Below are 16,244 nucleotides of genomic sequence, written 5' to 3' on the forward strand. Positions count from 1 at the left end.
GCTTGACAATTAACTCACATTACAGTTGCAGAATCCCAGGGTCATGTGATCCCCTTTTGCGATCTTCTGACTAGCAAAGTCAATCGGAAAGCCAGATTCACTTAAGAACCATGTTACTAATTTAACAACTCCAGTGATTCAGTTAACAAATGTGACGAGAAAAGTCATAAAATGGGGCAAAACTCACTTTACAAATTTCTTACTTAACAACGTAAGTTTTGGGCTCAATTGTGGTTGTAAGTCAAGAACTACCTGTATTTTCAGTGAAAATGTTACGCACAGTAACAGTTGCACATTTCTTTTAAAGCATTTTATTATGTTTATTATCTTTCATAATATATTAGTATATTATTAGATGTATTTGTATATGCGCTAATTGCTTTAAATATTTATTGGCACTGAATTGTTAAGATAGCTTTCCTGTTGATCATTCTGAGTACTACTGCAAAGAAACCAGCGGGGTTCATTTTTTAAAAAAAACAACAACAAAGAATAAATATAAATCATATGCTGTATTTTATTGAGTCTCAAGTGCCAGGTATAAATACAATAGTAAGAATATTCAACTAATTACTAAAAATATTTCTTGGCTTATACTTGAAGTAAAACTATACAAAGTAAATAGTAATAATTAAAAAATATAACTGGCAAAAGAGAGAATATTTATTGTAAATATGTCATGCCTTTATCAGAATAAGCTGTCTTTCTAAATGCATAAGATTGGAAACAAATATATTTCAATATTAACGGAGCCCATATGGATTCACTGGCATATTTAATGTCTTTTTGAATGTCTGAAATCCGAAATATGTTCATAATTATAAATATTTATTTTTCCGAAACTGGATCTACAGTAGGGAGTCTTTCACTTATAACCACAATTGGGTCTGGAATCTTGATAATTGAGTGAGGGGGGTGGTAAACAAGACGCTACCTGATAGCTTCACTCAATGATCACAATCTTGGTTCTCTCAGTTGCAGTTAAACGACACACAAGTCATTAAGCAGAGTGCCAGGAAGAAAGTCTAAGCCTCCTAGCATGGTGAAGTGGGGAGAAGGCCTAACCTCCCCACCTGCTTGAATGTACTGTTTTGAGAAAATGGAAGAATGCCTGAGGGGAAGAGGGGATGCTTGACTATATGACTGCAGCTACTTTTGAAAAGACCAGGCAGCAAACTCCTACTTTAAACCCTGCATTTAGGAGACTATCCACCTAACAAGATCAACAATCAAATCAACAGATAAAAATCAATTTCCAGGGAAAAACCTAACAAAAGACAGATCATAAAGACAGAACAATAGAACACCACAGGTTGTCACCTACAGCCAGGGTCACCAAACTGTGGGCCGTGAGGTGTTTGCAACCTGGCTGTGGAAAAGGCGGGTGAGCGTGTGCACACGCGCATCCCCACTTGTGCGAGCTGCGGGCGAGCACATAAATGTGCAATCCTCTCCCCCTGCCAGTCTGCAAAGCCGGAAAGGTTGGGGAACTCTGACCTACGGTTCACATCTCAAACGGTTGAAATACATTATTAATAATCTGCAATCCACTACACTTTCTCAAGCACTGGGTGGCAAACCCATACTTGCAAATAGATAACCTGAAGCAGATTCTCAGAAACAACAGATGCTAATGTGAGAAAGACTCGGCAATAAAACCAGATGGTTATTTTGCCCCTGCATTTACATTAACAACACAATAACGGGTCCCCACACATAAGATTAGCTATATTTTCACATGTTTTTTCTCCAATAAGATATATATCATCATTTAACAGCAATATGCCTGTGGACTCTATATTGTACAAGCAGGTCAGGTTAATGGACAGAAATAATGACATTAGGACCCAAAACAAGGACAAAGCAGTATCGGAGCATTTTAACCTGCCAGGACACTCCATTATAGGTCTCAAAGTAGCTATTCTGGAACTATCACACTAAAAAAAACCACCACCACAATAAAGCAAGAAACTGCTGAACTCACATACACATCAAAAGGTTTCAGGCCATCTCAGAAGATCTTAATAAACATAATGAGTTTTTATTTGCTTATTGTAATCTGTCTCATTAGTAACCTGCATCTGCACAACCATCTTATCTTCCTCCCCTTTTTCCATTCCACCTCATGTCTATTTATTTATTTATTGGTATATGGCCTTTACTATGTTTACGAATAGTTTAAGGTGGTGAAGGTACCCAGTATATGTATCTTCTTCTTCCTATTTTTTCTACAGCAACAACTCTGTAAGGTGGATTGGCTGAGAGAGAATAACTGGCCCAAAGACATTTAGCCAGTTTTCATGGCTAAGGTAGGAAGACCCTCTATTTTCAGATATTTTCTTAAAGTACTTTCAAACATACGTAAAGTCTTACAGTTATCATTAAGACTTACCAAGACCAAATGTTATTAGGATAGGGAAAAAACGAAAAAAAACAAAACAGTTCAATTTTGGTTTCAAGCAGTTTGTGGTATTCGACTCGATTCAGCCCCTGAAAGAAGCCTCTTCCAACTGGAACACCATCGACAGTGTTCAGTTCAGGGGGTTAACCTCTAGAAAACTGCTAGATCACTCTCCGCATGGCTGGATCAGCATGATCAGGAGAAGAAATGGAACATCCAAGGGTGCTGACCTAGAATCTGGTCGACCATGGAATGGCTAATTTTGCAGATCCTTGACTTATTGTAAGAAATAATTGTTTACCTTACATGAATAGTACACGAAAATATAGTTCTTTGCTCTGTACTTGTTCAGTGTAAGACACCAAGCAGAATGTTTATGTATCCTAATATATAAGAACATGCAAATTACAAAAGCACCGGAGAGGTGGCATGAGGAAGAAGAATTTATGGGGTTTTGTACATAGGTTTTTAATAAGGGTTTTTAAAGGGGAGGAAGTGGCGGGAGGAGATCCCGTCGGGAGGGTTGGTTCAGTCCCAGTCCCAGTTCACGGCGTTTTCATCTGGTCCGAGGGAGGGGTGAGGGGTTCGTTCCAGAATTGGAAGTTGGCTCCATCTGTACGGTAAGTGGGAGGGCAGATATGGCGGAAGCAAGGGGCGTATCGTTCGTTGGGAGCACGTGTTCGCTGTTTAAAAGCGATCGCGTGCTCCGGCCCCCTAGTCTTTCCCCGTTCCCCGGAAGGTCAGGATCCTCAGAGCCCGGGCCTCCGGTTGATGTTGTGCAATGCCCGGTCCGTGGTTAACAAGGCCCCCCTGATTTGCGATCTTATCCAGGGGGAATCCACGGACTTTATGGGCATTACGGAGACCTGGTTGGGTGCAGAAGGGGGGGTGCCCCTAGTTGAACTGTGCCCGCCAGGTTTCCGAGCATTCCATCAACCAAGGGCCCAGGGTAGGGGTGGAGGGGTGGCGGTTGTAATGAGAGAGGGTCTAGAGCCGAGAGAGACCACTGTTCCTCAGATAGCCGGCTGTGAATCCCTTCTTGTGAAGTGGGGCCATAAGAATCAGATGGGTTTGTTGATCGCGTACCTGGCTCCTTGCTACGTGACTACAGCCCTGCCTGAGCTACTGGAGGTGCTTGCCGGGGTGGCTGTTGAGATCCCCAGACTTTTGGTCATGGGTGATTTCAATCTGCCATCGGCTGGCTTGTCATCAACAGTGGTTCAGGAGTTCCAGGCTTCCATGACGGCCTTGGACCTGATTCAAGTAACTGATGGCCCTACTCACACGGGGGGATCCGCGCTGGATTTATATCTCTGGACAGTGGTTCAATGATCTGGTAGTAAGAGATTTAGTGACAATACCGGTGTCATGGTCAGATCATTTTCTCCTCCGCCTAGACTTTCAGACCGCTACTCACCACTGCAGGAGAGAGCCAATGCGTTGGTTCCGTCCCAGGCGCCTGATGGACCCTGAGAGGTTCCAGGCGGAGCTTGGGCCGTTCCTGAGGATCTTACCCACGGCACGACTGAAGAACTAGTCGCGGCCTGGGAACAGGCCGGCTGGGGCTTTGGACCGTGTCGTGCCTTTGACCTCTGACCCGGCGCAGATCTCGATTAGCTCCTTGGTTCTCTGAGGAGCTGAGAGAGATGAAACGCCGGAGAAGACGCCTAGAGAGCACCTGGAGGTCCAGCCGCTCCGAAGCTGATCGGACACTAGTTAGGTCTTTTTCAAAGACCTACCTAGTGGCACTGAGGGTGGCGAGGCGTTCCTACGCCCCCTCCCTCATTGCGCCGGCAGATAACCGCCCGGCCGCCCTGTTTCGGGTGACCCGTTCCCTTCTTCACCAGGGGGGACGGGATGACCCCTTACAGGGACGTGCCGAGGAGTTTAGTGGTTATCTATACGATAAAATCGCTCAGCTTCGGGATAGCTTGGACCAAGATTGCGATGATCCAGATGAGATGACTGAGGCTCGTCTTGTTGATGTGGTTTGGGATGAGTTTGATTCTGTGGCTCCGAGGACATGGACAGGTTGCTGGGAGGCTGCATGCCACTACATGTTTACTGGACCCGTGCCCTCCTGGCTGGTGCTGGCCACTCAGGATGTGACACGAGGCTGGCTCGGGTATTATAAATGCTTCTTTGATGGAGGGGTCTTTCCGCTGCCTTGAAAGAGGCGGTGGTGAGACCCTCCTCAAGAAGCCTTCCTGGACCCAGCTATTTTGGGTAATTATCGCCCAGTTCCAACCTTCGCTGTGGCTAAGGTTGTAGAGAGTGTGGTGGCACGGCAGTTCCTCAGTACCTGGAGGAAGCTGTCTATCTAGACCTGCTCCAGTCCAGCTTCCGCCCGGCATAGCACGGAGACAGCTTTGGTCTGGTGGATGACCTCTGGAGGGCCAGGGATAGGGGTTGCTCCTCTGCCCTGGTCCTGTTGGATCTCTCATCGGCTTTTGATACCATCGACCATGGTATCCTGCTGCGCCGGTTGGAGGGGTTGGGAGTGGAGGCACCGCTTATCGGTGGTTCTCCTCCTACCTCTCCGACCGGTCGCAGACGGTGTTGACAGGGGGCAGAGATCGCCGCAGGCGCCTCACTTGTGGGGTGCCGCAGGGGTCGATTCTCTCGCCTCCTCCCTCATTGCGCCGGCAGATAACCGCCCGCCGCCCTGTTTCGGGTGACCCGCCCTCTTCACCAGGGGACGGGATGACCTTACAGGGACGTGCCGAGGAGTTTAGTGGTTATCTATACGATAAAATCGCTCAGCTTCGGGATAGCTTGGACCAAGATTGCGATGATCCAGATGAGATGACTGAGGCTCGTCTTGTTGATGTGGTTTGGGATGAGTTTGATTCTGTGGCTCCCGAGGACATGGACAGGTTGCTGGGGAGGCTGCATGCCACTACATGTTTACTGGACCCGTGCCCCTCCTGGCTGGTGCTGGCCACTCAGGATGTGACACGAGGCTGGCTCCAGGGTATTATAAATGCTTCTTTGATGGAGGGGGTCTTTCCCGCTGCCTTGAAAGAGGCGGTGGTGAGACCCCTCCTCAAGAAGCCTTCCCTGGACCCAGCTATTTTGGGTAATTATCGCCCAGTCTCCAACCTTCGCTTTGTGGCGAAGGTTGTAGAGAGTGTGGTGGCACGGCAGTTCCCTCAGTACCTGGAGGAAGCTGTCTATCTAGACCCGTTCCAGTCCAGCTTCCGGCCCGGGCATAGCACAGAGACAGCTTTGGTCGCGTTGGTGGATGACCTCTGGAGGGCCAGGGATAGGGGTTGCTCCTCTGCCCTGGTCCTGTTGGATCTCTCATCGGCTTTTGATACCATCGACCATGGTATCCTGCTGCGCCGGTTGGAGGGGTTGGGAGTGGGAGGCACCGTTTATCGGTGGTTCTCCTCCTACCTCTCCGACCGGTCGCAGACGGTGTTGACAGGGGGCAGAGATCGCCGCAGGCGCCTCACTTGTGGGGTGCCGCGGGGTCGATTCTCTCGCCTCTCCTGTTCAACATCTACATGAAACTGTTCTAGGATGCTTATAGCTTTGGCTTACCTGATGTGACCAATCAGCTCAATCAGCTTGTGGCTGAAGAAATATGCCGTCAGTTCAGAGATGTGACTTAAAACAGAGCAAACGCCAAAGAGCGTGGTGGTGCCATTCAGATCTTCCAGGTGCCAATAAAGGAAGGTGAACACAAAGCCATATCCAAAACCCATAAACCACGCCACAAACAGCACTGAGCCATACTGGATACTGCAGAGCAGCTTAATCAAGTGCCAAAAATTAAAAGTCTGGGACTGGCTTGTATCACTCTGAGTGTCATGGGAGGAATCTGTGGAAGAGTTTCTGTCCAAGTGGGAATCCTCTGGCTCTGGGCTTTGGGTTTCCTCTTGCTTGTAGTGATTGTACCGGAACCTGAACTGGGTGGCCACAATCAAAGAGAGCGTCATCAAGACTCCAAAGACTATGAAAACGATCCTGTAGTTCTTGTAGTCTGGAGACTTACAGCCTTGGCCTTCAATGAGCACATCAATACGGGTATTGTCAATGCCAATGCCCACCGACAGCATAGCCAGTCCCCAGCCCAGAGATCCCCACATTCGTTGTAGCCCATAACGGTCCCGGTGTTTGCCAAGATACTGCAGAGTCACGGTGTCTACTATAGTAACTGAGGAGGCACTGAAAAACTCTCCCACAATCACAACAAGGAGGATGAGCAAGAAGATCGCTTCAACTTCCTCATGATCATACACAAGAGCAAAATGGGCAGGAGGGGCTGATTTTGTGGTGACTCTAGGTGATGCCGTTGTGTGACTGGTGTTTCCCAACAGACCCACAGTAACAATACCTTTTGGGGTGCTGGCTACAGTTGTGCCCTCTTCTTTTAAAGCATGTTTCCTAGCTCCATTTTGAATAGTTGGAGAAAAGGTAGTTTTAGGATTTGTGGACAAAGCTGAGCTCAGAGTTGGCAAGTTGTAAGTCAGCAAATTTCTTTTCCCTCGACCCTTTGTTATTGTACTTCCCAGAGTGGGCAAGACAGAAGAAATGGAGATATTTTGTGGGGATGCTGCTGTAAAGTGACTGGCATTGGTAGGGGCAACGGGGATAGGTTTCTTTAGCGTACACCTTAAGGTTGCTGGTTTAACAAATCCAATTCCCAAGTTAAACAGCACCCAGCATAATAGGGAGAAGAGAAGAACAACTTTTCCCTTTTTAAAGCGATCTGCTACCACTCCCCAAAACGGAGCGCTGCAAAATTCAATGAAGTATCTAATCCCTACTAGGAGTCCGCTCTGGCTGGGAGTCATGCCTAGTTGTTTGTAGTATACAGGAAGCAACGGGTACAAGGAACCATAAGCAGCATAAAAGAAAAAATAAAAAACTTTTGAGATCAAGAGATCATTATTCACTTTCACGCAGTGTCTTTCAAGCCAATCAAGCTCTTCGTCTGGAATAGTAGTGGTTTCAGTTGAAGGAGTATCACTTTGGGTTTGGAGGTCTTGCTCCTTGGGAATCCCGCTGAAAGGATCAGCGAGCACATATTTTCTCTTCTGCTCTTCTTCATCGTCAGTTAAGATAGCTACTTTATCATTGGTAGCCATGATTTCACTGCAAGTATGAGATATACATGTGATTCTCCAGACTTCAGTTCAAGGAGCCTGTAGACACAGAAAAATCAGCAGTTAATAGGACAGTACTTAATACTCAGGGGTGGATGGGTGGGAAGAATGCTGTCATTCCAAAGAATAAAATATTTCACTTCTCACTATGGCTATATATAAGATCTGAATTAATCTGAGATCAATATCACTCCTAGATCTTCATGATCTTATGTGATATCTGGAAGTCTTCTTGGAGGAGCCAGTTGACTTTCAACTTAGCTGATCCTCCAGAGGAAATATTGTGAAGACATTACTGTAGAGTTTCTTTCAAAAAATTTAGGGTAGATCATTAAGAAGTCCCTCCTGGTTTTACTACTGGAATTTCTTCAATTTAGTCTCATTGAGTCTAGCTATTCTTCCCTTTTCTGTTGTTTCTGTTGACTATTCCACCCCTCCCTTCCACATATAGTGGCCAGCATGAAGAAGCAAAAGCACCAGTTGGAGCATTACTTTTTGCATTTCCCATTGGGCAGCTGAAAGTGGCTTTAGTCTACACATAGGCAGCAATATGAGGAAATATGGAGGGGGAGGGCAGGCAAATGCCAACAAGACTATGGAAAACAGAAAGTATGGGGGTAATTGCAAAGATAAGTTTATTGAACATAAACTCATTCACCCAATTACTTCTTGAAGCCAAATAGTACCAGGAAATAATCAGCATCTTGGAATTGGCTACCATTGTCTTCTAATAAGACACCCTTGCAATATGTAAAAACATACAATCTCTTTATAATATTTAGTTTGGCTTGATAAAACATCAATTTTTATTTTTCTGCTATACTACGAGAATTTTATTCCATCTTAATCAAAACAGAAAGAATTATATGCAGGCATAGGTTTAAAGGAGCAGAGAATCGGGCGTGAAAATGGAGTGGAAATGGGAATGACCAAAAAGCAAATTATTTAAAAATGATGAGGAACATTGGAAATAAACTGAATCATATCTCAAGTCAACTGCTCATTCCATAGGAAGTGAAAAGCCAGCCCTCTGACCCAGAACCAAGGAATCTTTCATAAATTTATTCTTATTCAAAAACTTTTGGTCACTTTGTGAATGAATGGTGCTTTAGACAAAAAGAGCATCCCTTTTCTTGGCTCAGCAAACTGATTTATTGCAAAGCAAATACACCTATACACACACACCTACACAGACAAATATATGTATATTATCACAAAACCAGTTCAAACATTCCAAAAATATTATCCCATAAGGCTTTGTGAAAAAAGCAAATTAATTCATATTCTTAAATGACCACGTAAGCTATTTCTCAATGAAACTGATTTTTGTTGTTCCTTAATGTTCCCCTGCTAATTTTAGAACATTATCATTCCTGATGTCAGATTTGTGGTGATGCTGCTGAAGAGAATTATGCACAGACTGGCTAATTCATCAAACATAAATTATAAGCTGATCTAACTGAGACTATTTTAGCAATTCCCATATTACCATTTGGAAGGATACAAATAATTATTTCAGCAGACATTTTACCTTGCAGCTATATAGTAGAATGGAGGACTCTATTTAGTGCTTGGGAGGGAGAATGCAGTTGAGGTTATCATTCATAATTTACTAGGAGTGATAAATTATATGAATTATTACACTATGCTGTGGTGAGTGAGGCACACACAAATTCCTTTTTAGGTTACACTTATATTTTAGGTGCTAGAACATCTTCCTCACTCTGGTGCACTCTGCAATTTATCTTGGACCACAGCATGTACAACTCTTAGATAACATGGTCATATCGACTAAAGAATTTTGGAGTACTTTTTAAATAATTCATAAGACTGCAGTGATAAATCATCTGTGTCAAAATGTTGGGCTGATGTTTTTAAAGCGTTCACCTTATTACCACCACAAAAAAAAAACCATATTTCAGCCAGAAACAATTTTAATACTTATACCAGTCACAAAAGTAAATTAACTACTATTGTAATTAGTTATCTTTAAAATGTTAGGAATATTGCAATAAATATGTCTGATCCATTGTAAAAAATATTTTAAGATATTGCTACATCCTACTTTTGGAAAACAAAGCAATAATGCAAAGTATGATGACTATTATTATTTTAACTCACAAAATGTTATGTAAGGATTAATTTATTCATCTGTAAAAGAACAGAACTTATATCAGCTGCTACAGTACTTACGCAACAAACTTCCTTGGCTTTTTGATCCCAGAAAAACTGAAGTGGTCACCTAACTGGTCTATAGAAAATTAATCAATGGATCATTTAAACTATAATTTAAGCTAAAAAGTCTATTAGAAAACTGAGCTACAATATCAACTGTTTATTTTTCATGGGTATTCATTATTTCAGGTCACGTTTTTTCAGATTCTTTTTATTTATTGTTTTTTCCAGATTCTTTTTATTTATTGTTTTTTCAGATCCTTTTTATTTATTGTTTTTTTCTGATCCTTTTTATTTTATTTTTTTCTATTTATCCATCCTAGCTATTGTTGATAAGGGACTAGCTTTCTACATATGCTGCAATATGAAAGTGTAAAAGAAAGACATGTTTTCAGATGCTTGTCTACAGAAATAAGGTTGACTCCAACTAATGATGGATGCTGCTCAGAGCTAAAGAAAATGATGGCAATTCACAGAAAAGCATTTAGCATTTGGTGCTTGAACAGACCTCCAGCTTACACTTTAGTGCCATTATGAACCTCAGAGTAAGAATACTTGCTTTTAAACCATGTGATATGGGCTTGAAATTAACCCCATCACTTAGCTGAAGGGAAAGGAATAGACTGAAAGACATTCACCATTAGCGTTCCCATTAGGAAGAGATGGATTGCATCAAGAGAGCCATGTGAATCTCAGGAGGCAGTTCACTCTGGAGCCTCTCCCTTTCCTAGAAATAATTCTATTATTTCTGTTTCAAATTGTGGGATGCAATTGGCTCAACCAGTAATAATGCATTTTATCCCCTTGGTGCCTCATTTTTCTAGTTTGTCATTGCATGGCAGTACAGTTCATGATTTCTCCATGGGGAATGAAAGAGAGGAGCTAGGTGGCTGACAAAACTATTGACTTCAAGGGATACTCCTTCACTACTGCGTTTCATCACTATTATGAAACTCCTTCTATTTCAGTCATTGGAAAGTTCCCCAAAGGCATTTTTTACATTTCCCTACTAAAACCATCTTAACAGGTTGGGTGCTTTACTGAAAGCAGGAAGACATCTTGCATAACGGAAGTGAAAAATCAATACAGGTAGTCCTTGACTTACAACAGCAGCACTGCAAAAAGTGACATATGGTCATTTTTCACCACTTACAAACTTTGCAGCATCTCCATGACCATGTAATCAAAATCCAGATGCTTGGCAACTGTTTCATACTTATGACTATTGCATATCCCGGGGTCATGTTTTGCAACCGTCTGACATGCAAAGACAATGAGTAAGCCAAATTCACTTAAAAACCAGGTTACTAACTTATCAACTGCTGTGAATCACTTAACAACTGTTGCAAGAAATGTTGTAAAATGGGGCAAAATTGACTTAACAAATGTCTTACTTAACAACAGAGATTTTGGGCTCAATTGTGGTCATAAATCAAAAAGTAGCTGTATTGAAAGAAACAAGAAGAAAGAAAAGAAAAATGTGGAATCGTCTTATATCAGCAGTCCATGAAAATACCAAAAGTCTAGATCAACCTGAAGGAGGCTACATGAATTCTCATTGAACAATTGTAAGAAGCTACAACAATTGTAAGGTAGCTTTCATAAACTTATGCCTTATAAACACATTAATAAGATGTGTTGGTTTGAAAAACTCTCCTAGATTCCCTTTGGATTTTTATTATTTCTGTAGTTTTCCCAGATTTTCCTACATAATGAAGAAGGAAGTAACATTTGCCTTTTAGAACCTGTATTTATTTAGCTGCATTAATACAGGCTGCATAAATTGGTCTGTGAATTGAAACTTTGACTTAATGCAAGTAAAGGATTCCGCAGAGAGAAAATGAATAAATATTTAAACTAGTATTAAAGCAGAGACTTTGTCTCACCAATTAGTTATAGCCACAGCGATAATTAAGATGTTGACACTTTTAATCTGTTTTTTCAGTTCTATTCAAAAAGATTGGATACTGAACTGTATTTTCTCAACAAAAAAAGAAAAGAAAAGAAAAAAGAGGAAACCTTTTTTTCTTCAGTAAAGTTTTGATGAGGATTAAGTATAAACAACTAAATGTACAGTGAAAAATACACATGAAAGTCTTCAATTAACACTAATAAAGTATTAAACAGAAAGATTAGATAAATGAAGGCTTGGGGGGGTAAAATTTGGAGGGAAGATTGATAAAAATACACAAGATGGTTTGTTTGCTCATGAAGAAGAGGAAACATACACTGAAGGGTGGGGGTTATGTTTCAGAAAAGGCACATACTGAAACCCTTTAGTTGAGTACAATCATTCCTTTGACCAGGCTTCAAAGTTTAAAAAAATACAGAATAATGGGTAGCATCCCTTTATACATTTAGAACAAAAAACAGCTGGCCTGAGATGTATGTTCATTTTCTAGACAGGCCACCAGCCATAAAACATCCACTTACCAAAAAGCAAACTGTTGTTCTTTGCCATCCTTTTAAATCTGTTTTCCAAAAATTACATTTTCAGAAAATTGATTCCCCCTCTTTTCATGTATCCTTTTTCAAATCAGTGGGGATTTCCAGGAGCAACCTTTGGGGCCTTGGGTTAGCATGGTTTTTGATACACGTGGCAATTCTCTCCACCCCCATGTTGCACAGTTATTATTCGAATTTTTAACCGCCTGATAACCAATAGAAAACTCACCTGCGTATGAAATCAGACCATACCATTTTCTGAGTTGAAAAAGGGGGGTTTAAATACAAAACAGTGATGATGTGCATACATTCCAAATATCAAATTATCTATGCCTGTGAAATGATGCAATTCTATTTCTCTATGATTTATTGCGAATTGCATCTTCTGGAATCATGGAAGACATACCTTTTAATATAAACTCCATTGTTTGTAAAGATATTAACAATTTATTAAGAACAAAATCTACAATTAAAAGGCAGACAACCATTTGTTGTAAATTGTTTAGATATTATTTGTGATACATTATTAGAGGAAATTAATGAATATTAGGGGCCCTTACATTTTTATTGTGCCTAAGGCCTCACACCTATACCACTGACGACAATCAGAAGCCTGTTTGTCAGCATTCCTATTTGTTTCTTAGCTATACATTTTCTTGCTCGCTCTTGTTCAAAACACTTTTTTCTTAGTGAAATTTCCCCATCATCACTGTGACATCTCAGGCAAAGAATGTTTCCTTCATCAAGTCCACTGATTCGAACATCAATCAATCCCTCCCTCCATAGACCAAAAAAAAAAAGCTTTAACTACAATATGTACTCAGCACCTTAGCTAGTTTTGTAAGTTCAGAAAAAATGGTGGCAAGTGCTTTTCCTGCAACTACACAGACCACATGGTGCAAACGTCTCCTAAACTTTCCCCATACTTATCAACAACACACTCCACATGGTTCCAACAGGTGATTCAGCTCCATACGCTTTTTGGAGCTGCCACCATGCTGGAACCCAGGAAGCTACACATCAATTGACTCAAATACATCCATTCATAGAGGTTGTGCTATAAAGCTCATGGGAGCTGTTTTCCGGAAGAGAAAACAATAGCAATAGAAGGGGATATATTTGTTCTTGAAAGAGGAAAGGGACCAGCACCACTGCTATGCACAATGGCAGTTATTCACTTTACAAGGCCAAGTGATGTCAGAGAGTGCCTCCAAGAACTGGGGAGGAAATCAGACTTGTTTACTTCAATGAAAAGAGTTCAAAGAAGCTCACGTGCTGGCTGGTTTCCTCAACAGAAATTATTATAATTAACTGTAAACATTTAAAAAGGCTGCCTAGTACAGCACAGTGATCCAGTCTTGCCTAAATTCATTGCAAATTAAATTTTTTATTATTAATTTTTTTAAAAATGCCAAATATTATTTAAGAGTTGTTGTTTACAGTCAATGGCAGTGTTATTAAACTCATTGAGCTTTCTTTCCACGTGCAGTTGTATCCTAGAAATAAATATATATATATCCAGTTTTTGTTTTTAATCTCTGGGAAAAAAATGGTTTACATTATAAAAACCCTGCTGTTAATTACCTCAGTTTTGCAGACCTTTCTAGCAACATACATCAATCTACATTTTAAGTGATTTGGGAAAATTTACCTTAACTCTGACTCCTCCAGGCCCCCACTGACTGAAATTAGTGATTTGCTATTCAACTACTTAACATCCCTGTAGTCCTGTTGTTACGTCACAATTCACCAGGTCACCCCATCTGCCTCTGTCAATGATGTAAGAGATTTCAGGGTGGACCCTCAAGTTGATGGCAAGGTTATGGTCTCCTAAAGATTTTTTTAAAAAATATATCATGCTCTCAAACTGTTTTGGTTGTCACTAAAAGAGTCCGAAGGGACCTGGAAGCTTCAGCCAGTCTCTTCAGACACAACAACAAGATGGGTATTATTTATGGCTGAGAACTGATATGATCTTTTCTCACCTTTAACTATATACAAGAAACTAAGGGTTATCTTCTTGCTTATTTTTCTTTGACTGTGGTAACAATCAGCCACTTTTTCCCAGAAATAATTTTCAACATGTATCCACAAAGCTACAACAGCTGTGAAAATGTTACTTTTTTAAAATGAGCATAGCTACTCGAATATAATTTACTCTGGCTTGTATTTTAAAAGAGAACCTGAAACAACCTACATAACCTGTCCTGTCTTCTGAGTTCACCACAACAATTTCCTTCTTTAAGCATTACATGTTTATTAGGATCTTAAACTAAAGTATGGTTATACTTATTTTCATTTGTCCAAACATGTTATTACTCTTTACTGCTTTATTGAATTTTTATGCTGCCTGGTTCACTAATACATCAAATGTGGGCAATTTACAATATGATAAAAAGTAAAAAAAAAAACTATAAAATTTTAATTTTAAAAATTAAACTTAGAAGAATTAAATAGAAAATTAAAATCAAGACCAAAGGGATCAGTAAGGTTTTAAATGTTATTTTACATACTGTCTATTACTGAAGTTATAGGAAGTGAGGTTAACCATTTAAAATACTGATTTGCAAGCTGAAATAAGAGATATTCAAATGAAAACATCAAATATCAACTATTTAGATATGAGGATTGCTATGGGAAAGAGACAAAATACTGCTGGGCAGGGAACAAAATAAAGTAAACAATTTATTTTGTCAAAACATAAAGTAATATAAGAAGCTAGCCTTATACTGTCTTGAATCAGATTATTAATCCATTTATCTCTGTATTTTCTGATACTGACCAAAAGGGATTCATCAAATTTTCAGAAAGACATATCTAGAAATGAAAGGATATTGGATCTGGGATCTTCTGCATACACTCTTATTGAGATGTAACCAGTGGTGGGATTCAGCCAGTTCGCACCACTTCGGGAGAACCAGTTGTTAACTTTCTGAGCAGTTTGGTGAACTGGTTGTTGGAAAAAATCATTAGGGCAGAGAACCAGTAGTTAAATTATTTGAATCCCACCACTGGATGTAACCCTTCCTTAATCATGGGATCCTTAATGAACGATGAAAAGGTATTTTGTTTAGACTTTGTAGAAAAAGACAATTACTACCTTTGACAGTGTATTACAAAAAGGGGAAAGCCCAATGTGAATCTCAGTAACCTCATATTGCTTAAATATGATGAGCACCTTTATGCATACTGTGAAGATATACTCCCATGTTGTAACCTAAAGTTTATTGCCATAAAAATGGAGATAGGATTACAACCACAGCTGTTACCCAGAGTTAAATTACTCTAGATAGGAATTCTCATACATGTGCATTCAGACAAGAAGCTACAACTGTTACTTGTTTTAAACAATTCATCATTAAGTTTTAAATTTAAGTTTTATTATTGCACAAATTTTAAATAATAGCGTATCACTTGTATATTTGAAACAATGGTTGTAAATGTATGTAAAGAGATAGGCTGCCTTGTTTTTAGAGGGGATGTGTTGAAGAACCATTCCCTCTGGCCTCAAAACACACAATACCTCTTCCATAATAGTAACCCTCATTTGAAACTGTATTGTTCTCTACAGGAGCATACAGCACAAGAGCCAATTAATACAGATGCTGTATTCTCTCAGCTTAGATATTTGCTTGCAATCATTTCATTACCCAACTAGATGCAAACATACTGATGTTACTCTAGATCAGTGGTCACCAACTGGTGGTCCCTGGGCCACTGGTGATCTGCGAGAAAATTTTGGTGGTCCGCAGAAAGAAATTTGCATTTTTTATATTGCACTAAATACTATTTATCTTTTTTTTAAAAAAAATTCTTATTAGTGGTCCGCGGGATTTAAAATTATGAATTTAGTGGTCCCTGAGGTCCAAAAGGTTGGTGACCCCTGCTCTAGATGAGCATGCAAATGAAATGTTTGCATTCAAACAACCAAGCACAAAGAGCACCAAGAACTCCATAGTTCAAGCCTGAGCTACAGATATTCTTTGGTATTTCTGTAGATTCCCCACTGGAGTACATTACCTATCTTCATTTTAAGGAAGCACCCTAAGAAAAATCAAGATAAAAATGCCAACTTCTACATTAAGACCCAGCTAGACCTAATAACCAAC

The 16,244-nt window shown here is 40.5% G+C and overlaps 1 protein-coding gene across 2 annotated transcripts in view; it reads right to left on the reverse strand.

The window, feature by feature from the left end:
• The window catches only part of MFSD6 (major facilitator superfamily domain containing 6), a 33,477-nt gene that overhangs the window by 10,870 nt on the left and 6,363 nt on the right, over positions 1-16,244 (reverse strand). For both annotated transcript variants that reach the window (XM_058188607.1, XM_058188616.1), the window contains exon 2: positions 5,948-7,554. In XM_058188607.1, coding sequence (XP_058044590.1) covers positions 5,948-7,497 — 1,550 coding nt within the window. In that variant the 5' untranslated portion in view covers positions 7,498-7,554. The remainder of the gene's footprint in view (positions 1-5,947; positions 7,555-16,244) is intronic.

The sequence above is a fragment of the Ahaetulla prasina genome, chromosome 1 (assembly GCF_028640845.1).
Source record: "Ahaetulla prasina isolate Xishuangbanna chromosome 1, ASM2864084v1, whole genome shotgun sequence".
Taxonomy (NCBI): Eukaryota; Metazoa; Chordata; class Lepidosauria; order Squamata; family Colubridae; genus Ahaetulla; species Ahaetulla prasina.